The sequence below is a fragment of the Eucalyptus grandis genome, chromosome 3 (genome assembly GCF_016545825.1).
Source record: "Eucalyptus grandis isolate ANBG69807.140 chromosome 3, ASM1654582v1, whole genome shotgun sequence".
Taxonomy (NCBI): Eukaryota; Viridiplantae; Streptophyta; class Magnoliopsida; order Myrtales; family Myrtaceae; genus Eucalyptus; species Eucalyptus grandis.
The window spans coordinates 70,995,871-71,019,894 of NC_052614.1; the positions used below are offsets into that span (position 1 = coordinate 70,995,871).

The window sequence follows — 24,024 nt, forward strand, 5'->3', positions numbered from 1 at the left end:
GCCGATATTCCTAAAGACTTCACGTCGACATCGACAGCAAAATTCGGCACATTGAAATCGGCTCTTCGCCACTAAGGTAACGTAAATGATCCACCGACTTTACTCTCACCCGACAAAGGCACTTGATTTTTCACGGACAGCCGCGCGTCCGAAAGGCGACAACCTTATTGACTTGAAGTCAAAACGAAAGAGGACAAAACGTTCAAAAAAGAAAAAGAAAAAGAAGAAAAAGCTTCAGGTTTCGCAGAAGGCCCAGCGTCTTTTTCGTACAAAGGGAATAAAAATGAATTTCGCGTTAGCTTCACAATCTGAAAACGGGAAAAAGCAGTCCCTCCTCCCCAATCCCCGAGGTCTTCTTCCTCTTCCCTCCTCCTCCAGCTAGGGTTCCGGATCAGTTCCTTCCATCTCTCTCCTTCCTTCGTTTTCTCTCGGCAGGATCGCTTGCGTACGACGCCGCTCCCGGCGGACCAGATCGCCGGCGATCGAGCGGTTCCCGATCGAGTTCCCGTTCGCGTCCGGCCGGCGCCTCGGTTGGGAGCTCCGACTTCCGGAAAACAGGGAGAGATTATGGTAAACACGCGCCCCCGCGGCGAACTCGATTCTCGTCGTCTCGTAGGTTCGGCTTGAGTAGGTTTCGATGCCGTACGGCGGGTTTTGAGTGAAATTCGAGTGGATACTTAGATGGTCTCGGTGTTGCAATGATTGGAAATTTGTCTTCTGTCGTAGTGGTTGTCCAGTTTGCAGTTCGTACGCGCTTTCAAAATCCGTACTTTGAATGCTCGATTTAGAGTTCCGATCGGTTTATAGCATAGGAGAGAGTCTTGCGACCCATAGGGAAATGGCTGCTTATGCTGTTATCGTTGAATGTGTAAAATGGGTCGGCGGTGATGGTATTTTGCGGATGTTATACGGTTTCTGAATAAGCATTGGGTGTGCTGAATGCTGATGGGCGGTTCTTCGTGCTTTTCCGTGACAGGCGAACAGGCACACGATCATTCTCATGCAGACTTCTCAAAACAGGGCAAGCAGGACTTTCATGGACTATGGCTCTGTGAGTCAAGCTATGGATGGTAAGAATGCTAGATATCGCACTGATGTTTCTTGATAGTTCTAACCACCATCGATCTTCCTTTATTAGATGAAGAAAAGTGAATAGCTTTCGACGAGTTTTTTATCTGTGTTTTTTGCATTAAGCATCACCAGAGACGCTGCTTTATCTTACCAGCATAGCTTGTAGATTTTCTCTCATAATCTCTGTATGTGCAAAGCGCATGTAAGGGATAAGAAACAAGAATTTGATTCTGCTTGTCCTGGGATAGAAGGCATTTGCTAGTCCTGTTTTATTTTGTCATCACTCATTCATCGGCAACTGATTTAAGGAAGAGAAGTTCTGAGACTTGGAAATATCTTGTTTCATGCATTGATTGTCTATGATGCCAAGAGTATGTGTCTGCAATTAGAAGTGGAGCTGTGAGTTTGTTGAAACTTCCAGCAAACAGATTATCTTCCAGCAAGTTGACAACGCATCAAAATGGTGCATATTTCTCATTCGAGTCTGAAAGATTAGGGTGAAAGATGCTTATTAGAGCAGTATGATTTCAGGTTTTGTGTACTTTGCTTTTCTAAGTGGGTGAATGGGCGAACTTTGCCCTCTCGAGTGAAAATCATTAAAGTGGCTGATACCTGATTGAAAGAAGGGTCAAGTTTGTTCCAATATTTGTTGTCCAGCAAGGCCTGCCATAGTATTTATTACAACCAAACCAAATGCATGTATTTTAGGATATAAATAGATTGAAAGCAATGCACAGTGTCAGTGTCCTTGATGGAGCTATGTTAAATAGGCTGCCACTCATTAGTCATGCACCGAATTCATAGTCAGTGGAAATCTATAGTTTAAACTCACACAGGTGTGGTCAAGGAAAGGGCCAATTCCTCTATTTTCTCCCAACACCACCCACCTCCAAACAGAAAATGAAAATTGAGAACATTTCACAATATTAGAGGGCTACTATATAGTTAAATACTCTAATTGTATGCATTTTTGTGCAGGTATATGTGGATTATATGAAAGAAAACTCAAGGAGCTAAATCCTGCCATCAGAAACATCACTTATGATATTACAGATCTTTACAATTTCATGGATGGTCTCACGGACTTGAGTGCTCTAGTGTATGTATCTCTCTCTCTCTCTCTCTCTCATGCTTTATGCACCATGCAGTATGCTTTCTCATCTGCCTAAAAAAGGATTGAAATACTTGTTCTGTTGCTGAATAGGGCTTACCTGCTGAAAAGAAGTTCTAGGATTTTGCATGGAACAACAGAAGAGTTTTAGCTATTACGATATTGTTTCTCCTTGTTTTAAGTTTTCATTTAAATCTCTTTTCCTCATAAATCTAGAGAAGGGACTTTCTTTTTATGTTTGTCTTTTGTTGTACCATTGAGAAGTGCTTTGCTTGTGGATACTTTAATATATGGGACGTTCTTTTAAAGAAACCTTCAATTGTGTACATTGACTGTGTGCTTTGCAATAGAAGTGATTGGTTAATTGGATTTGCCTTGGTTTCTCCATTCTATCTATTTTTCAGATTTAACACTCTGCCTATTTTTCCAAGTAGAACAATGCCTCTTCTATTTCATGAATTTATCTTGAAATTTGTCTTCTTTGATTGTCTATACATCATTCTACTGGCCACCAGTAAATTTTGAACTTCTGCTAATCTAGGTGAAGTGTTTACCGGCAGAATACATCCTAGAAAATTACTTTCATATGTTTACAGAAAGGAATGCCAAGAGGCTTCTGTGAATATTTATTACTCAACCTCTTATGTTACCAGACTCCATCGTGCAGGAACAGTGGATGTTGTGTTAATCCTATTATTTTATGTGATAAGGCCTTATTCTTTCGTCATAATGCTAATGTCCTTGCCTTTTTATTTGGACCTGCAGTTATGATCATAGTACCCAGGCATATCTGCCCTATGACAGAGAGTGGATTAAACAACGCACCTTTCAACACCTGAAGAAGATGGCGCGATGAGAGTCTTGCTCGATTTGGCAAAGCAGTATTTGGTAATCGTCTGTGTAATATGTAGAATTTGGTTTCAGGAGAGATGGTATATGCGCGAGGTTCTTTGAGAAGTGTTTTTACTGCCTTTTATCATGAAGATGTATGGCTGGTCTCAAGCCCTGATCACGACTTCCTTTTCCATGGTTTATACTCGAGAATAGCAAGCGATGTGAGATCTGGTTTCCGATTATTCTATTACAAGGTCCTTAAGTTGCCTGAGGAGTTGGACCTTGGATTTGAAGATTGTAAACTCGTGTTACTAGAAAACTATATGATATTGTGAGAATATGGCTCTCTCTCTCTCTCTCTCTCTCTCTCCCTCCCTCTCTGTGGGAGACTCCATTTGTATGTATATCGAGATAGTTATTGAACCATGTGCTTGGCATTACTGATACAAAAGGTGTTTCGCCAGTTGATCGATCCAGTGTGCGAGTTGCCGGAGTAAAATTTGCAGATTGCGCTCCAGCTTATAAGCTTGTCCACATGCTGAGGTAGGAATGGCTTCAGCTCGTGAAAGGAGTAACGCGAAGCTGATCCTGCAGTAACAAGGCACTGAATCCGCTGGCTCCTGGGTGTTTTTCGATGATTGCATCTCGCGAGTTTGCCTCGTCCAGTAGAAGCACCGGTAATTGCATACTTCATAGCCCTTTCGAGTCAAGTACAACCTAAAGATCCAGAATTTGCAGACAAGAAATTCATCTACAAAAGTGGGCAGTCACTTCAAACTCCCTTAGCCAAGCAAAACATCGTAGGGGACAAAGGAGCTAAAACCGATTTGAGTACTAGCACAATAGTCCTGCATCGACTGTACCTGTGCCTCAAAATTATATGTAAAAAAAATATTGGTTAGCTCTATGTCATGGCGTACTGACCAGATCTGTCTGAGTTTTGGGCTCTCCCAGTTTTGTTAAAAATTACACTGTGATTAGGACAGATGCGAATTGTTTTTCTAGTGATGCTATCAAGATTATAAAACGTCGCTCTGACCAGAATGGGAAGCGAGGCTTGTGTAAGCTTGGTTACTTACGACTCACGCTTAGGGCTTCTCAAGGCCGATGCAGGTTTTTCTGATACGATTGATCCTCGAGCTGCATTTTCCAAAAACCAAAATCCTCGCTGTTGACCTGCTCAATCTTCACCTTCCCTTTGTGTATCGTTGCACTTTCGCCATTCCTACAAATACCATTGTCAGGAATGCGAAAGTAAAAGAGGAAAGTAAAAAATCATGGTGCTGTACTAAGCAATTTCTTTACCATCACTATCAATATTAGAGTTATAAGTTATCATTATAAGTAATATCGTCTATATATATATATATAAAATATATAATAAGTATTTAGGGCATACAAAGCTAAGGTTGAAATTACATATATGTTCTTAACAGTTAAAAAAAAACTTTCCTTTCATATAATACTTTCCTGGTCAAGACTCCACAATTCCATCAATCATAATTTGGCCATATGTGCTTTTGTGCTCATCTAACAAGCGAACGGTCTATGTCAACGAAGATTGACCGACAAATGAAAATGTATAAGAGATTGACTATGTCGTAATATTTTTAAAAGTAAAGAGACACTTTTGATAAAAAGAAAAAAGAAGAGTAGAAGAACACTTCGGTGGATCTCCGGTGCCGTTTTCCTAAATGTTATTAGTCGTTTTTTTCCCTAAAGGAAAATGCTATACTGCCAAGAGACCTCACTAAAACATCCTTATATCATGGCAAGATTTCTATCGGACATATTTAAGAAGTTAATGATTCAATGCACGAGTCCTACTAGTTTAAACACATAATTGAAATTTGCCATGGTACTTAGAATATTATAATAAGAAATGACTCTATCAGGTGGGAAGAATCTCTCCACTACTATGGTTTTCATGGCGATAATTACTTCCTATATGGCAACTTAATAATCAGATAAAGATTAATATATTTTTCCAACTAGTGATAAGTTAGAAACTCATTTTTTTATATATAAGAAAAAAAGACAAATCGTGTTTAGTTAGAGAAGTTTTCAGGATCCCTCCGACTCCAAACAAGGTTGCATTGCTTGTCAACCTCTGCCTGATGATCTGAATATTTAAGCAAACTCCTAGAGCTCAAATGTTTTTATGTACTTTAAAAAAAAAAAAGGAATGAATTCTCCGAAAATCCATTCGTTAAAAGCCAGTTTCCATGCAAAACACCAGAAATTATAAATTTTTTATTGAAAAATGAATTCTCTAAAAATATTTTTCATGAGTATCAAATTTTCCGCAAATCATAAAGAGTTTGAAACCTTCGTGCCATCTTTGTTTGGCAATTGCAAAGGATGCTGAAACAAGCACAACATTCATTACTCGGTTATGAAATAAAAATTAAAACCCAAAAGAAGATAATCATCAATATTAGGAGATTCTCATGGATATGGATGGAATATTTTTGGGCATCGTTGAAGGTTAAAACTTCAAAGAGTGCTAAATTTATAATACGAGTAAGAGGGGAAAATTTTTTACTGAGTTAAATTGCTTGAATTGCTCTAGATTGTCAAGTAATGAAAAGCCCCTTTTATATGAACTAAGACCGACTCTAAATTTTTATGATTTAACAGGTCGATAATACTCCTTAAATTTTTATGGCTTTGTAACCTTTATGTGTGTTAACCACTGGGGTTCGCCCTAAGATAATACATTCTCGGGGAGATGGGGTAAATGCATTTTCGAGAGAGGTGGCTTTGTAACCTTTATGTGTGTTCATATTGTTTTATCATGTTATATCAGTAAATCAAATTTAAATAAGTAAAATTTATAACTTACATAAGGTAAAATTTCAAATAAGAACTTGAAGTATTATCATTTTTTTTCAAATAAGTATTTAAAGTGGATATTATCTCAAATAAAAACATGAAGTGTCCTCATCTTTTTAAATAAGTCTCAAATAAGAATTCGAAGTGTCATTATTTTCTCATATAAGGACCTAAAGTATACTTTATTTCAAATAAGTGTTTAAAGTGATCATATTAGTTTCAAATAAATGTTTGAACTTATTATTTAGTGAAAGGATAATTTGGTTTTTAAACTTTTTTCATTTTTTTTCCAAACTGAAAAAAAAACACACGAAGAGGGAGGACTCCGTCCTTGCTTGTGGCTGCCACCCAATCACTAGTGAGGTAGTGGCCATGGGGCGACGGTCACAAATGGGAGGGATGACTTCCTCTTGGATCTATTTCAAGCCTTTATTTAAGAAAACAAGGGTATATGGGAGCCCTTATTTGATTTTTTTTTTTGGTGACCCAGAAACTCACGCACCATATCAATATGGATAGCCCGAAAGGCCCGGGTTAACGAGGCCGGGTTAACGGGAGTAAACACTGGGCAACACGTGCTAGCCACCACATATGTGCCATCGGGTAAGTCACCTTATGATGCCCTAAGAATCAAGCTCCTACCTTTGCGTTAGGGGGAAAAGCTCGCCGCCAATAGCGCTAACTAGGTGGGCGGTCCCTTACTTGGATTTTTCACTTTGTGTAATGCAGAATTGCAGGCCAGCGTTAATTAGTCAAAAAAAGAAAAAAAAGGGCCAAAGCCTTTCTCGATAATAAGCTTTTAAAAATCTCGAAACGGTAGAAGAAGCCCAAACCCGTGAGCTTCCTCTTCCCCTTCCTCTTCCTCTCTTCTTCTCCCGCTGCAGCTGCTGGCCTAGGGTTTCCAATCAGTCGTCTTCCTCCCTCCTCCTTCTCCTCCTTCTTCCACCAGTCGAATCTCTCCAGAAACGCCACGTCCCGGCGATCCGGATTGCTCCAATCGCCGGCCGACGAACGATTCTGGAAACCCTGATTGACTCCGAGTGTCCGCCGGCGACACGTGGTTCCGGCATCCTCATGCGAGGATGAGCTCGTTCTCCATTACCCGCAAGAAGACGCCCTTCCAGAAGCACCGCGAGGAGGAAGAGGCGAAGAAGAAGGTGACTCCCCTCTCCCTCTCCCTCTCCCTCTCTGCGGAGCTCTGTAGAACTTCTCGAGTTTCCGTTAGCAATCTGGTGTTTGCCTCATCTGATGAATTTCTTGCAGAGGGCCGAAGATGAGACGGCTCGCCTCTACGCCGAATTCGTGGAGTCCTTCCAAGGGGACAATGCGCCCGGGTCGAAGGCGTTCGTTCGAGGAGGGCTGATCAATCCGAACGAGCGGGCGAAGGCCGATTCCGAAGGTTAGCTCGGCAGTCTGAATCTGGTTTTTTCGACGTTTTTTTTTCTTAAGTTACGGGAAGCCTGTGTTAAATGTCAGTTTTTTTTTTTTTTATTATTATTATTATTATTACTTATCCATGCGATGTATAAGTAAATGAGTGATTTTTATCATCTAATCTGGGGACAAATTAATAAAAGTATGGGCCTTTTTCATTCATTCACGGATGGCAGGTGAAAAGTCCAAAGATGGGATGCCTGTTCCAAAGAAGGGAAGTAGGTAAACAAGTACTTTTTAACTGACCGTGCACTACGATCCTCTGTCGTTGAAGGCATCATAAGTAGAAAAAGAGACACATGGAGATGACATTGTCATGTATGCCTTTTTCGTAATTATTTAGGTCCTCAAGTGTAAGATTATTTGTGAGTGGCTTAGTTGATGTTATTTCCATTGATATGTATTTTTTGTGTTCCCCTCTTTCCTATGCCAATTGCCTTTTGCTTGCGCTGTTGTGAAGTCGTATATCTCAAGACGAGATTAGCTTGTAATCTCAGTGTTCAAGAAATAGTTCTACATTATGTGGTTGCTGCATGTGAGCTTGACCAGCGCTACCTATCGTGTTTGTCATTCTTGAGGGACATTGGATTGCTATGGTCAATTTCCATGTCTTGTGACCTGATTGCATACTGGCATTTAAAAGATGGGGGTTAATTTTGTTAGCTATTGGCATCGCGCGATCATTGGGTTTGTAATATCAACATTGAAATTGCTATTACATTATGTTTTAATCACGAATGAACTTGGAACATCTTTTAGTGTGCATGAGCATATTTAAGATATCTATACTCTTCGCAATATCTAAACTTAATTTGGTGCTCTACCTATGGGTAATATGTCCCTTGGTCATTGGTACTACTGTGCTACTTAGTCTCAATAGTTACTGGCATGGTTTAAGCAAATACTTGAATTTCGAGGAAAATCTACACATAGGGGAGAATCTTATATGGGCCAAAAATTGGATAGATGCACGAGACTACTGAGCTTAAAAACTATTTCCTTCTGCTTTTATTTATTTATTTATTTATTTAAATCTGACATGATTTAGAATTGTTTCCTAAATTTTACTCTTATGCCATGTCCCTTTTTTCAAAATAATTAGCCAATGCAAGGAATCTAATGGTTTATACATATTTAATAGGGTTCCGATTATTAGAGCTTTGTTTCTATGGTTCTGATCTGGAGAGGTTGCTAAACCTTGGATTTGGGTTTATTTGTCTTTGGGTGCTGGCTCTGCTACACAAACGTAAAAATTGTAGATATCCTTTATAATAATCCCTTGGAGCCTTCCTTTTCTCCTGGATTTTACACAAGAGATGATATTCTATGCTTGCATTTGATTTCCTCTATTAAAGCAATCTATGCTCTAGCTGTTGAAGCTTGGTAAGATGGCATAAGGCTTGGACCAATATTAACAGTCTTTGATGTGATGAAGCATGTAGGGAATCTCTTCATAAGTTGATGTTGCACTGTTTCTGTGTGTTCACTTCTAATAGTTGAATGAATGGTTTATATTTTTTTGCACAGTGCTTTATATGACGTCATGTGCTGGTCAGATAATTCCAGGTGCTTGATTTCATTTTAGGACTGCCAATGAGCTTGTAAATTTGAAAATAGTCTGTTACTCTGGGTAGGTGGATGGCAATGTAGGTTTTGTATATGGCTTCATTTTCAAATATTAGAGGGCGTAGTTTGGAAAAAGTGACTGCAATCTTCGCTTTGCATTCTCTTTTCTATCTAGTTTTGTGAATAATTTTAGATTCAGTCGTGAGCAGGCTTAGGAACACTTAAATGGTTGGAATCATAGTATGCAAAGTGTAACTATGCATACAATATGGGATGGAAAATATATGTCATTATTTGTTTGATGAAAGAATAATTCCCGTGTTTAATAAGAATTTCATTTAGCTTTGGGCAATCTATGTCTTTCTCCATTCTCTTCATGGGTATTATGTGTTTAGTTTGCTTTTTCTTAATCATGCGGTTGTTGAACATACTGGCACTACTTTCCTGGGAAGGTTCTATGTGGGTACCACTCGTGTTTAGCCCAAAAGAAAAAAGAAAAAGGCAAAAAGAAAAGATGCATTACTGTCTGGTCCTTTTTCAATGCACCAAGTTCTTATGCAAATGATAGTCGCTTCTTTCGTGTTGCTTTGCTATTATGCTTATGTTTCGCATTATACTTTGAACTTCAAAATCTAATTCTAGCTGATGTAGTACACCTGGAGAAATTCCCTTATATTATAGTTTTGACTGAGTCAGCATCTCACCTACTTCTTGCAAGTGATATTGTTATTGTGATATTCTGTTCTTCTCTTCTGCAATTGTTCTAATAATGTGACAGAAATGTTTTAGTGGACATAGGTATTGATATATCCTTCTTCTCAGGTATGTTCCTTCTTTCATACCACCCCCTCTTTCATCCAAAGGAAAAGAAACTGAAAAGAAGGTATCTGTTATGGAGACTCTTTTCCTTTTTCTTGATTGTGATTTTTTGATTGACTTAATTCAAATATTCTGCATTAATATCTAATTGAACATTTTAGAAAGACGAGGAGAAGACAAAAGAGAGAGAGAAAGGGAAGTCACGAAACATAGATCATTTCATGGAGGAGCTGAAGCATGAGCAAGAACTGAGGGAGAGACGGAATCAAGAGCGTGAACATTGGCGCGATGGCCGCCCGAGTGAAAATTCTGCTGTATGTGCCTTTAATTTTGGACCCACTTTCTGGTGTTCTTTAGCTGATACAGTTCATTTATCAGAATGGAGCGGGTGCAAGAAAGAGAGTGATGAAAAAATTGTGCATTTTTCTCGGATTCTTCGTTATGCTCGTATTTAGCTTTTGGTGCGATTCTCTTTCTCTTTACAGCCATCTACCCGATTTGATGAACTGCCTGATGATCTCGATCCAAGTGGAAGGTTTCCTGGATCATTTGATGATGGTGATCCACAGACGACGAACCTCTATGTTGGTAACCTTTCACCTCAGGTATGATATGCTTGAACTTTCTCTAATATTCAGTGCTATATTTGACCAAAGCTAATAGTGATTTAACTTATAATGTTGTGATAGGTTGATGAGAACTTCCTTTTACGGACCTTTGGAAGATTTGGTCCCATAGCAAGTGTAAAGATAATGTGGCCTCGGACAGAAGAAGAGAGAAGACGGCAGAGAAATTGTGGATTTGTGGCTTTCATGAACAGAGCTGATGCACAGGCCGCAAAGGACGAAATGCAAGGTCCGAAATTTGTAGTTCTTACTTATGATTGGTGTAATTAATGCAGTGGTTAATGTGCTAAGGAGGATATCTTGGTGCTTTTCTATCTGTTCTGTCCCCTTCTGTGCATTTTATATGGCAAAATAGAATGTTATGGCAGTTTAAAGAGCTATGCAAGGGCGATCCAAGCGGCCATGGGGACCAAATTCGTTCTGTCACACTGCCAATTCACCAAGCTTCTCTCATTTAGTTGCTGGCCTCTCTCTTAAAATTTAACTTCGTCCATCATATGGTTCTTTGCTTCCTCATCTTTATGTTTTGTCATGGCTATACAAATGGACTTAAATAAATAAGTATGGTTTTTATCAACCCGAAGGCAAACCAAATGTATGACTAGCTGCTATAACAAACTGTTAAAGCCCCAGCATATTCATGACGTATTATATTCGTTTATAGGGCCTGAAGGCACGTTCATTTTTGAGTTAGTGTTAGTATTGCATGGAGCTTTATAGTTTGCTGTTTACTCATATATAATAACAAATTCTTGTGCAGGTGTCGTTGTTTATGAGTATGAATTGAAGATTGGATGGGGTAAATCTGTGGCTCTCCCATCACAAGCTCTTCCTGCTCCTCCACCAGGGCACATGGCCATAAGGAGTAAGGAGGTCTGGTTTCTTACTTTTGCTTCAAAAGCAGACCGGTTGATTTGCTTGCTGTAGATTTGGTGCTGATATTCCTCTTTGAGCTTGTACTTGAAGCCAACATCTTTCTCGATATAAGTCTTGAAATTGCACTATTGAGTAGCCTCATAGCTGAAATTGTTGAAGGCTGAGAATGAATAACTATTCTATTTCGTGCTTTACAGGGCGCAACAGTGATTTTGTCTGGTCCATCAGGTCCACCAGTTACCACAGTCCCTGCTCAGAACTCCGAGTTGGTATGCCTTTATTATCCTGTTCTTCAGTGCAGTTAAATCATTTGCAATATTTGCGTGGGTCATGTAGGGAACTGCTCTTTCATATGCTCATTTGAGCTTTCTGGTTGTTTCGTACTTGTGACTTGGGAAGGTGCCTCATCTCCCACGAGCCTCTTTCATGTGATTGATTACTTTTTTTTTCTTGCCCTGCAGTAAAAAGACCAATGGTCAATTTTAATCTCTTTTTGTGGTTTAATTTGCTTTTGTTGGCATTTCATATTTGTAGTCTCTTTAGTATCAGGGTGGATTTGCTTAATGCTGAGAAACCGTGTTGCTAATTATATGCATGTTCTTGACTGTTCCGTTTTATCCTTCTCACAACCAATTTCTCATCGTGCTTCCTCTTCTGATTTGATGAAAAGCTGGACAGACTTAAAAGTATTTTTCGATGCTTTGGTTTCTCTGCAGGTTTTGACTCCTAACATACCTGATATAACTGTCGTTCCACCGGAGGATGATCATCTCCGGCATGTGATTGATACAATGGCATTATATGTATTGGATGGTGGATGTGCGTTTGAACAGGCTATTATGGAGAGAGGTCGTGGGAAGCAACTTTTCAGTTTCTTGTTTGAGCTTGGATCTAAAGAGCATACCTATTATATCTGGAGGCTTTATTCTTTTGCTCAGGTGAAACTTACTGATATAGTCTAGTTGGCATATTAATCTGGTTTTGAATTGAGAGGCAAACATTAGGCTTCACTTTTCTGGCCCAAGAGAAGAACTATAGTCATATTCTGTCTTGTCTATTGCAGGGCGACACTCTTCAAAGATGGCGAACAGAACCTTTCATCATGATTACTGGTAGTGGAAGGTAGTAAGTTGTGCTAGTACATGCTACCATGTCACTGCCTGTGATCTTTTGGTTGTTTGAGAGTAATGAACATCCTGGAATTTGATCACATCACTTGATTTATTTCCTAGATGGATACCTCCACCCTTGCCTATTGCCCGAAGTCCTGAACATGAAAAAGAATCTGGCACGACATTTGCTGCTGGGAGAAGCAGGGTATCATCTCACTTTCCTGGGTCTTCAATCCTTCTCTCTCTTCCTTTGCCTTGTTTCCATGCTGTTTGTGCTATTGGGTGTCCAGCATGCCTTTCGTTTTTCATGAATATGCGAACTGCCTCTTGCTTGTGATTGTGTCTGAATCAATTGAAAAGATAGCTGGAATTGGGGTATGTGCACATTATGGCATTCAAAATTAATTCTTAATGTGAAATTGCTCATTGTCATTTTCTTTTTCTTTGCAGCGTGTAGAGCCAGAACGTACACTAACTGATTCGCAGAGGGATGAATTTGAGGACATGCTGCGTGCATTAACGTTGGAGAGAAACTTGATAAAGGAGGCAATGGGTTTCGCTTTAGACAATGCTGATGCTGCCGGGGAGGTGATATGCCCATTAAGCGATTCATAATTCTTTTTTTGTTTTTTGTTTTTTCACTTTAGTTCTCTTTCTAACTAATTAGTGGGATGGGGATTAACTGTTTATCATTGTTGTAATGCGTGCCTTCAGAGGTCTTTACTCATTACAAAAATGCTTTTAAGTATGAATACCTTCTCAAATGATAATCTGTTAGTATTTCATGTGGTGGCTTGTGAGCATATTACTTGTTACGTCTGTATTTTACTTATGTTGCCTTTTGCCACCTGTTGTTCTCAACTCACCACTTTGCCTCTGTTTATACCTGTGTATGACATAAGATGGAGTGAGATTTGCATCCTACCTAATTTGGAGTTTATTTTATGATTATTCGTTTTGACTCGCCTATGATGATTGTTGGAATGCAGGTCGTTGAGGTTTTAACAGAATCTTTAACACTTAAAGAGACACCTATCCCAACTAAGGTTGCAAGGCTTATGCTGGTTTCTGATGTCCTCCATAATAGTAGTGCTCCTGTGAAAAATGCTTCTGCATACCGCACTAAATTCGAAGCGACACTGCCTGACATAATGGAGAGCTTTAATGATTTGTATCGGAGTATAACTGGAAGGATCACTGCCGAGGCCCTTAAGGTAATTGTGATAGGTTGCTTAAAATTTGTTTTTTGAGGAAATTGTTGACCAATTCTCTTGATGCGTTTCTTTAGGTGTTTTACCTGTGTGATTCCTTTTTGAAATCTGCAGGAACGAGTCCTGAAGGTTTTGCAAGTATGGTCAGACTGGTTTCTGTTTTCTGATGCTTATGTGAATGGATTACGGGCTACTTTTCTCCGATTGAGTAATTCTGGGGTGGTCCCTTTTCACTCTCTATGTGGTGACACACCTGAAATAGAAAAGAAAGCAAACTCAGAAGAGTCGGGTGATGGAGTTAAGGTCAACCAAGATGCTGCCTTGGCAATGGGCAGAGGAGCTGCTACGCAAGAGTTAATGTCTCTTCCCCTCGCTGAGCTTGAAAGACGCTGTAGGCATAATGGATTGTCTCTTGTTGGTGGTAGAGAAATGATGGTTGCAAGGTTGTTAAGTCTTGAAGAGGCAGAGAGACAGAGGGGCTATGAGTTAGATGAGGACTTGAAATTTAAGCAGAGTAGCGAGCACTGGGAGATATTCAAGTGGTCAAAGAGATAATAATGTTGATGCTGGGCCTGTAGGATTAACAGGATGGGGTCGTTATGGGGAGGATGAGGTGGCTGCAAAAGGAGAAGAATCTGTTACATTGGCTTCAACCATCCCAATTCCACCACCTGAGCTGAAAGCTTTCACGAGGAAAGAGAAAAATGATCTTGTTTTGCCATCTTCAAAGTGGGCTCGAGAAAATGATGAAAGCGATGATGAACCGGAAGGAGGTTCTAGAGGCCTAGGGTTAGGCTATTCATCATCTGGAAGCGAGAATGCTGGGGATGCTCCTGGCGATGTTGATGGGATTGAGTTGGCGGCTGATTCAAGCATTCCATCTCAGTCAGACAGCGGAATGAGTGAAGAGCAAAGGTTATCTCTCACCTTAACTAGGTTTGAAATTCCATTTATATCTTCTTTTGGAGAACTTGTTCTTGTATGTTTGCTTGAAAAGTCTTCCTCTAAGGATTCTATAACTGTTGATTGTAGACAGCAGTGTAGCTTCTCTAGTTAATTTCTTTTACTACCATTAATGTTTTCCTCTGGCAAGGAGAAGATGTGTGTCCACAAATAAGATTAGGATTTGCTGTATGATGCCTAGAGAAGAAAGTAGGTGGATTTGTTTTGGGTACTATGGTGCATTGCTGTTGATAGGTCTTTGTTACCTGTACATATCTTGCTTTGATCCATTTTGTATTGGTTGATTGACTTCTCCTATTACAGACAAAAATTGAGGCGTCTAGAGGCTGCTTTGATAGAGTATCGTGAATCTCTGGAAGAACATGGAATCAAGAATGTGGAAGAAATCGAGAACAAAGTTGCCTTGCGCAGGAAACGGCTGGAGGTGGAATATGGATTATCAGGCTCTAGTGATGGTGTTTCTGGGAACAGTAAGTCATACTGCCAATTAGCCCTTAACATACACGCTTTCCTTCTCCTTTGCTTTATGTTCTTACTCTACTTGTCATTGATCTGTTGGAGAATTTTTGTGAGGGTATTGTTAAGGAGTTCCCCTGGGGCATTTGTTGAATATACTTTATTTGAAATAATTTAATTTTTCTGGGCACTGATGGTGCATTACGCTAGGACTATCAAATGTAAAAGTTTAGTTAATTGGTTGCTTAACAAGTGCCCAGTACTCTCTAATAAAATACTTGGTGCAAAGCGTCGTTTATTGTAACTACTAGATTTTGGAAGAGCTACTTCTCTGCCCCCATCTAAGGTTATCCTGCCTCGTTAACTCCAGGGAGATCTTCATCAGAGAGGAAGGACAGAAGAGATAATTCCCGTGACTCTTCCAGAAAACGTCATCGTAGCCGAAGTCGCAGTGCTAGTCCACCTCGAAGATCATCTAACCGTGACAGAGATGGTAGGATGCATCACTTAGACAGTGAAAGAAGTAGAGATCGTGAGAAGAGTGGCAGCAGAGAGAGGGATGATTATGACAAGGATAGAGGTAGAGAGAGAGAGCGTGATAGGAGAAGACGGACGTGATCAAATGGCAATTTATGGGTGGACTGAAAAATGACAGCTTGGCCATTAATGACGGGCTAAATTTCTGTCACAAAGTTGGTATGCAGAATCCAAGCGAAGTGGAGATAGGACTGCATTGTCACTTGACGCGTTTCGTATCTTGTCCATGTACAAGGAAAATGTTAGGTCTTTTTCTCTGCAGTGGTTTGTTTGAAGAAGAATGGTTTGCCATTGAAAATCCTGGTGTAGCCCTGTCATGGGCCCTGTCATGGGATTATTGCATTTACTGAAGAGCACAATTTAGTGAATGGAGTCAAATTTTGTATAATGTAAACTGCGGATGTTCCGTGTTTCCCCCTAATGAATTGTTAGGATTTCTTTTTCAGTAGAGCCGCTTGACACCTCGTTCTTATTACTGCTTTTGATGCTGAAAAGAGAATCCGAAGCATAAGGAGGAAACGGTCTTATTGTAAATCGAGACCCTGATTTTGAAACCCGTTCTTTCCCGCTTCAATGCTTCGTATACTTGATGCAGGAAATCTATGCTGGACCTGAAGTGTAATTGTACCCTTATGGATAACTCTTATCATCATGTACAAGACATTCTCTTGTCGAGTTATACCGATCAGTTTCCGGGCAATATTATCTTTAGCTATTAAGAGTGAAGAAAGGTCAGTTCTCGGGCCTTGACAGAAGTTACTTCAAACTGAAAAATCTTTCATTAGCCCCTGCCAAGTAAAAAAAGGGCAAAAATACAAGCAAAAGAGGAAGGAACTCAACGAGTGGACTCGGCTTTTGCCGCTGTTGGTATGGAGGGTTCGAACCTCTGGCCCTTTTAGTTTTCAGATATATCTTGCAGTGTGCAATTTTATTCCTACATATTTTTTTAGCCAATCAACCACATCGGGAATACCAACGAAGGCTATTCTTATGGCATCTTATCTCCCGTAAATTTTTCGAAAGACGACGAATGAAACATGCATAACTGGCCACACCGATAAGTCCAAAAAATTAAAAAGAAAAAAAATACAATCATGACAGCAAGGAATCAAAAGGGCAATCATGTCAGCATCAGCAAATCAAAAGGTAATAATGACAGTAATGGATCAAAATAACAATTATGTCTGTAACTAAATAAAAAGACAATCACGTCAGCACATTGTATCATCACATACCAATCACTGTACTATGGGACCTAAGGCTGATTGCACTATAAAATAGCATAGATTTTCACTTGTATTAACAGAACTTACTATTGTGTTTTAAAAATCACACTTGTTGTATTCCTCTACATTATAAATTTCTCACAACCATTTGCAATCTTTGGCTTAAATTCACAAGTTTTCATGCATTTTCATTTGTTTCACTTTCGGTTGAGAGTTGGTAAGTAAATTTTTTTCATAGCTTTTGTCTTCTCTTTTCTTTTTGATATAAGATGTGTTTAGCGATTTTCAAAGGTTATTTCTTTTATGTCCGATCCTTGAACAATATAAGGAATTTAACTCTTGCTATTGTTATTTTTTTTTTATCCATCTGAAAAAAAAAAGATAAAAAATTTGGTTCTAATGAAAATTCTTCAAGTCTAATATCTCCTCGAATGTTGTTGCGAAATGTTCAAACAATTGAACATGGGAATTTATTTCCAAATGAATTTAAACATTATCATTATGTTGCACTCTCAAATTTTACTAGGTCACGTATATGTATCACATTTCAGAGTTGATTTTATTTAACCAAACACAACAATATATACGGATATGTGGCCATAGTGCAAGGGATGATTCTTTTTATTGATATAAACATTTATCATTCAAAAAGAGTAAAAAGAAACATTTCATATGAAAATTGATTTTTTTTGCGAGTTCAAACTTAAAAGGTTTTACGGATGATTCACTCATGACGAGCATTGTGGACGGTCTAAGTAACAAACAACTTGTTTACCGTTTTTTTTTTTTTTTTTTTAATAAAAAATTGATGCAGATTTATTTTGTAGTCATCTAGGCCCATAATTAGTGAATCTATGTACTATACAATAAGTATGTGGACTTTTCTACACATTTATAGTCTTACTTAATGGATTTGTTAAAACTTCTTTTAACAATTTGGACGATGTGAGTTAATGGAATCTCATTCTTCTCTAAACATTCAGTATTTTAGAATCTTAAGAAAAAATAGAAAAAAGTTGATCTTTTATTCCCGGAACAAGTTTACCAAACGAAGGATTCTTTGATCAATTAATTGTTTGCCTAATTCTTTCAAAGTTCAAAATGATATAATTGTTTTCCTAATTCTTTCAAAGTTCAAAATGATATAAGCGAAAAAGATGGGTTCATGTGATCCAAAAAATTCCATTTCCAATTGTTTTATTTTGCTCGATTTAGAAATTATTTTGAAGGGATATAATATCAAATAAAATAAATAATACTGACTCTAACAAGATAAAAGAGTGTATTTCTTAATTGCTTTTTAGAAATGTCACAATTTATTACTTGATTTATTGTCTATTGTCATGTTCCTTGCATCGCACGGGCTCAACTCTAGCAAATGTGAAACAAGATGAGATTTCCAGAGAGCAAATATTCTTTTATTTTACGTGCCATACAACCTCGTTCTTAAAATAATTATTTTAAAGAAAAAAATTTTCAAATTATTTATTTTCCGTGAAATACAATGTTTTTCTTTACCCCATTGGCCTGGTCTTATCTCAGTAAACCTATTATCATGAGCAACCAAAGCTTCAGAAAGCTTAAGCTTCCAAACCTAGACTAACATCATTCTATACAAACTGGAGGCAATGGTTAGTGTGAGTTTCCTATCTATTAACATTCCAGATCCTGCTCCTAACAAAACTCACCTCCAAAAGAATTTGAGTCTCAACCATTTCTGCCTTCATCTCCCAAGTTCAGGACCATAAACCATCCGTAACACTCAAATTGAAGAGCGAGGACTATGGCCGCAGCTTTCTTAACAACCATTTCTTCCGCAGTGGAGCATCGAGTGCCAAGAATGTCCTGGCTTTTCTCTCGTCCTCCAAAAGATCGCAACCATCCAGCAGGACATCGTCGTCTATGTCCGGTATCTCCTGAAGTGCACTAATAGCACCTTCAATTGTATAGCTCTTCTGCTCACTCCGACCCAAAGAAATAGGAATTTTGTCCCCAGTAGCACCTTCAATGCCATGGCCTGAGAGAACTCCCTGCATCTCATCAGTTTTCTGCAGTTTACTAACAGGACCAGGTTCATGGGATGGCGTGCCTGGTCGCTTGCTCAGTGGATGAGAAATGTGATAATCCCTGATGGAGAGCGAGCATCTGTACATCCAGCATCTCCCTCCAGATTTTGCGCATCATGTATACCACATGTTCCAGGATCCTCACCGATGAAGTTTCCATCCACCATATTAGAGTAAATCTTGCGTAAATCGTCATAGCAACATAAAACTTTATCTCTGTATGCACAAGCATCTGGATCAACCTGAAAATTTCACAACTCACAATTAAGTAGCTCACAATTATGGCTCACAAAGGAGCACCCAATTCAATACCTCAAGTATAAATTTCTGCAAAGTTTTCTCTGTTAATATTTCATTTTAGATGGACTGACAAAGATTTCAATTTCCCTAAGTTAAACATGCTATTCTAATTTTGAGTGGGAATAGTTAGAAATGCTCCCCATAGTTCCAGAATAGAAACCTTTGCCAAAAGACAAATATTTCTCAGTCTTCTGTGCTACATTCCTGAGATTTTTACCAAGAGATCATGCGAAGAACTGGGAAGTGATTTGCCAAGAAAGAGATGTAAGCAAAGCTGCATCATGGCTGAATGCTGGAGCAGGAAGTCAAGTGATTAAAATAAAAATATTCCAAAACACTCATAAAAGGAACTTTACCTTCATATAAGCTTCCCAAACCTCACCATCTGCAATTACCATCTTCTGCATTTCATCCCATGCGAACCCACCATGACTAAGAAGTTTGCTGATCTCATCATACTGCTTCATCAAGAAGATATACCGACTTTCTAAGTCAGATCTGCCACATTGAAGTCCGAATTGTTTATTGAAAGATGTAATCATCTGAACCCAGGCTACATCATCCAATGTTGAACCATTCTTATTCCCTCCATGCGTCATCTCTATCAAAAGGTCAGTAAAATAACGATCCATTTGTTCTGTCCACTCTACCAGTGAAGATTCATTCCTTGGGGAGTACAAATCATTAAGCTCGTCACCTACAAAGAGCAAAAGAGGCATCATTTAGAAAATCTGATTTGATAAAGTGAAATGCAAATCATTTGTTATTCTCATCACTAATAGAACATCAATGGCGAACACACTCCAAATTCCCAAGAATTACATACCGGTCATCAAGATGGGTATTTCACAGCTGGGATCTGTACTATGAGTGACATGGTTATATCTTCCATCAAAACTCTCTTCTCCAAAAATCACACACAGTTTGTGATAGCTTGGGACTGTTCTTACTCTATAAGATCGAGCATCAGGGTGTTCCTATAATTATGCACATAAGAGACTGCATAACAGAAAAAGACAATCTGATATGATGAGCATTAAATTCACCTTGATATAAGCATCCCACAACTGGTCATCAGCTGTTATCATTTCTCTTGCTTCATCCCATAAAAAGCCATCCTGTTTGAGAATATTTCTTATTTCATTGAATTGCTTCCTCAAGTATTTGTACCGGTTCTTCAGAATATCTTTCTCATAGTTAGATTGAAAATTTGCATTAAAATGAGCAACCATGATGGTCCAAGCCTGTGTTATAAACGTCTGACCAAGCTTATTTCCTTTGAGAGCCTGGTCCAGTAGCAGGTCAATGAGGTAGCGGTCCATAGGTGGTGTCCAGTATGTCCTTGTGCGGTCACTAGTACAGGATTTGTCCCTAGCTTTCCCTTCACCAAAAAATAGGAAGACGGGTCATATAGACATTCTACTAGTTACAAAAGAAACCATGTACACATCAACCAGATATTTCAAGCATTTTGATATGTATGAACTACAGACATATATATCAATGAGATTAGGCACAACATATTGGCAATTGAAAAAATAGGCATATGAGAAAAAAGCAAGCTGTAAAAGGAGACAAACAAGTCAAGAGTCTCCTTGAGTCTTCATATGGACCAAAGACCAAACCTCATAATTACTCTAGGAGATGAGAGAAACTAATAAGAAAGAGATAATCCGTCTTACCGGACTTTCTTCCGATGTTGTCATCTTCAGAGTTCTTTTGCTGATCAAGTCGACTCTGAGTCCCATTGTCAAATGCACTGCCATAAATTAGGACCAGATCATCATAGTTGGGCAGGACCTTGGTCCTATATGTCCGTGCATGCGGGTTCGCCTATAGTCATTGTATGAACATCAATTATTTTGAAACAGAAGGGAACACAAGAAACAGTGAAGTAAGGAGAGAGAACCCTGTACTCATCTGAAGACCACGTACCTTGATATGGGCATTCCATACATCATCATCAGCAGTGATCATTTGGCGTGTTTTATCCCATGAAAATCCATCTTCTTGAAGAAGAAGGGTGGCATCGGAGTAGTAATTCCATAATTTCTTGTATCTATGCCTCAAAACCCTCTTTCCATACTGAGGACCAAATTTTTCATTGAACAAATGAAGCATGTCCGTCCATGCCTGCTTGGTAAATGTATCACCGGACTTATTGCCTCTCCCTACTTGGTCCAGCATAAGCTCAAGGAAGTACTGGTCCATTGATGGGGTCCAGTCTGTTCTTGGACGTTCATTATTTGATAGTACGTGACTACCCACTCCATCTCCTAGAGATTGAGATGTAGAAACTTAGTATGAGTTTGACATATTCTACTAGTTGAAACAAGATTTCTCTGAGAAAATAAAAATCACTTTGACACGGCCATCTCCTCACCAAGAAATGTTAGATATTTGCTTAGTAAAAGCATGATGTGTCTCAAATTTAGTCTATTGACTGCATACTAAAAATATAAAACAAAAATATACGGTATTTAACATTGAGCTGAAAGATTTTGTCCACATCACAAATAACCAGTCTGAGGCATCCAAAGTTTTTTTTTTTTTTTTAATGTTAAATGACAGTTAAATCCTTCTGAAGGTAAATCCCAACATAAACCATTGTTGCTCCTACACACTGAGGGATGCTGCATGAGGTAAATTGACCATAATCACGAGGTGAAAAAGAACCAACCCATATTTACTCTCTGGATTTCATCATCAAAGTCCACGTCATGGCTTGACCGGCTGTATCTTCCATCAGCGGATGTATATCCATAAATTAAACATAAGTCATTAAAGTTCAGAACTGATTTTGTCTTGTAAGTGCGCACTTCTGGGTGAACCTGCATCATTTGAATAAAGTTTCAAATCAAGGCATAGACCCCTACTAAGATGTAGCCGAGGTAATTCACCTTGAGATAAGCATCCCAAACATAGTCATCAGCAATCACCATCTGTCGAGTTTCATCCCAAGAGAATCCATTCTGACCCAGAAGATTCTTTACATCGTTAAATTGCCTCCAGAGATTTGTATAACGGAGTTTGAGAGCATCTTTATCATATTGAGATCCAAATTTAGCATTGAATACGGCAAGCATGTCTGTCCAGGCTTGCTTATTAAAAGTATGGCCGATCCGGTTTCCTCTGTGCATGTGCTCTATCATAAGATCAATAAAATACCGTTCCATTGTAGGTGTCCAATATGTCCTTGAACGATCATTGCTCACAGGGATTTGACAGTCCATTTATCTTCCTAGATATTGGATAGACAATGAGAAACCTCATCAGAAGCAAAGAGAGGCATAAGTGCATTTTAAATCGACTCATAGATATTAAAAACAAGCATGGAGGAGACTATGGCAAAAGAGTTAGCTGTAATAAAACTCTCTGGGTTAAGCTCTCTTGAAGGCAGCCTTAACATAGGAAATTCAAGTGACAACAGTGTAGCCACCGTATGGATACTAGACACCGAGATGCCTCTGGAAATAATACCATAGAAGAATGTCCAACGACATTTTGCGCAAGACAAGAATCTTATTCTGATCTCGTCATCGAAGTAGGCGCACTAACTCAGCCCAGAAGCACATGGTTCAGGGAAATGCAATGAAGTCGACTGCCATACTACTCCGAGATTAAATTGAATTCAGGGCACGTCAGAACCACACCAACCCATCTCACAAGACATTTCATATTTTACATTGGAATACAGTCACGAAATCAACAAGGAGAGCAAAGGAAACAAACGAAAAAATCCGCTCGACAGACACTCCGACGCTGCACAGATATGATCCTAGCATCACGCATTGTTAAAAAAAACCACTTTTTCTGTAAAGGGTATCGAGAAAGATTGGATCTTTTCACACGCGGGAACGGGAAACGTTGAACGCACTCAAGGGATGTCCTGGTTTTTTTTACCTGGACGATACAGTGGAAGAGGAGGGGGAGGAGGTGATTGGGGAGTGGCACTTCTGCGGAGTTTTGGCGCCTAAAGGGACCCTGCCGTACGAAAGCGAAGAGGAGTTAACCCTAATCCGGAATAACGCCCCCTCAACAGCTGTTTGGTTACAGACGCAATCTCCTTCTCTCTCTCTCTCTCTCTTACCAATCCAACGAAAGAGAACGCAAATTGCAGTCTTTAGGGCGTTGGAACAATGCTGGGCCTGAAGCCCAATATGGAGGATGTAATCTGATAATCTATAGTTCATATACAGTTAATATCATGAAAAATTCTAAATTAATATATTTATAATAAATATATCTCAAATTAATTTTTTTGACAACTAAAAATCTCAAATTAGTATAATTTTGATCAATTTACCCCAAATTGGTATTACTTCCGACAAATTTATCCTATGTTAGCTTTTGTTAAATTTTATAATCAAATTGCCGAGTTGAATGACATTTAACATTTGACTAATGTACCAACCGTTTATTACAATTATATCTATTTTGTGGTTTTTTGTATGGTATTAATCCAATTTAAAAGAGGGTATATTTATCATAAATGTATAAGTTTAGGGTTTTTAAAGGTAAAAAAAATTAATTTGGGATTAATTTGTCATAAACGTATTAATTTAGGATTTTTTTTTATGATAATTCGACATACATTTGTCACAGATATATCGGTTTGAAATTTTTAGTGGTCAAAAAAATAATTTAAGGTAAATTTATTATAAGTTTACGAATCTAGGATTTTTCGTGGTATTAACACTACTTCATACTCATTACTCTGTTCTTTCCTTGTCATAGCCTATTTCACCTCTCAAGCCGGAAAAGAACAGAGAGAAACCATCAAAGGCTTGATTTCTGAAAACTGAACTGAACAAAGATCCAGAATTTTTACCTATGTCTGTAGATTAGGTACATGCCTGCGCTGTAAGGCCGTTTCCCCGACTCATTTTGGGAAAAATTTGTAGAAAGATGTGTATAGTTTGCAATAAGCATGTAATGCACTAAAAGCATTTGGCAAAGAGAACAGGAACTAGAGAAAAGC

The 24,024-nt window shown here is 38.7% G+C and overlaps 3 protein-coding genes across 3 annotated transcripts; 2 read left to right on the forward strand and 1 right to left on the reverse strand.

The window, feature by feature from the left end:
- Nucleotides 1–288: 288 nt before the first annotated feature.
- LOC104438413 (enhancer of rudimentary homolog) lies at nt 289–3,366 on the forward strand. The gene is made up of 4 exons (XM_010051561.3): nt 289–570; nt 977–1,070; nt 2,050–2,170; nt 2,948–3,366. Exons 1-4 carry the CDS (start codon nt 568–570, stop codon nt 3,036–3,038), a joined length of 309 nt encoding a protein of 102 aa, XP_010049863.2. The 5' UTR covers nt 289–567; the 3' UTR covers nt 3,039–3,366.
- A 3,313-nt stretch (nt 3,367–6,679) lies between these two features.
- On the forward strand, nt 6,680–15,899 carry LOC104438412 (protein RRC1). Its single transcript, XM_010051559.3, is given in 18 exon segments — nt 6,680–7,008; nt 7,115–7,250; nt 7,462–7,507; nt 9,674–9,734; nt 9,832–9,984; nt 10,156–10,275; nt 10,360–10,525; nt 11,057–11,169; nt 11,370–11,441; nt 11,889–12,110; nt 12,236–12,294; nt 12,405–12,489; nt 12,735–12,872; nt 13,274–13,498; nt 13,610–14,010; nt 14,012–14,410; nt 14,762–14,928; nt 15,285–15,899. Coding segments are annotated over 18 exon segments (2,886 nt in total). The 5' UTR covers nt 6,680–6,933; the 3' UTR covers nt 15,533–15,899.
- A 2,285-nt stretch (nt 15,900–18,184) lies between these two features.
- LOC104438410 lies at nt 18,185–23,120 on the reverse strand. The gene is given in 10 exon segments (XM_010051557.2): nt 18,185–18,770; nt 18,773–18,985; nt 19,400–19,740; nt 19,870–20,020; nt 20,090–20,424; nt 20,726–20,876; nt 20,979–21,319; nt 21,724–21,874; nt 21,944–22,284; nt 22,947–23,120. Coding segments are annotated over 9 exon segments (2,271 nt in total). The 5' UTR covers nt 22,220–22,284; nt 22,947–23,120; the 3' UTR covers nt 18,185–18,458.
- Nucleotides 23,121–24,024: the final 904 nt, after the last annotated feature.

Bases quoted from the DNA above. Each gene is read 5' to 3' on its own strand.
- LOC104438413 (XM_010051561.3), top strand. The intron at 1,071-2,049 runs GTAAGAATGCTA...ATTTTTGTGCAG, and splicing joins TGTGAGTCAAGCTATGGATG to GTATATGTGGATTATATGAA. The intron at 2,171-2,947 runs GTATGTATCTCT...TTGGACCTGCAG, and splicing joins ACGGACTTGAGTGCTCTAGT to TTATGATCATAGTACCCAGG.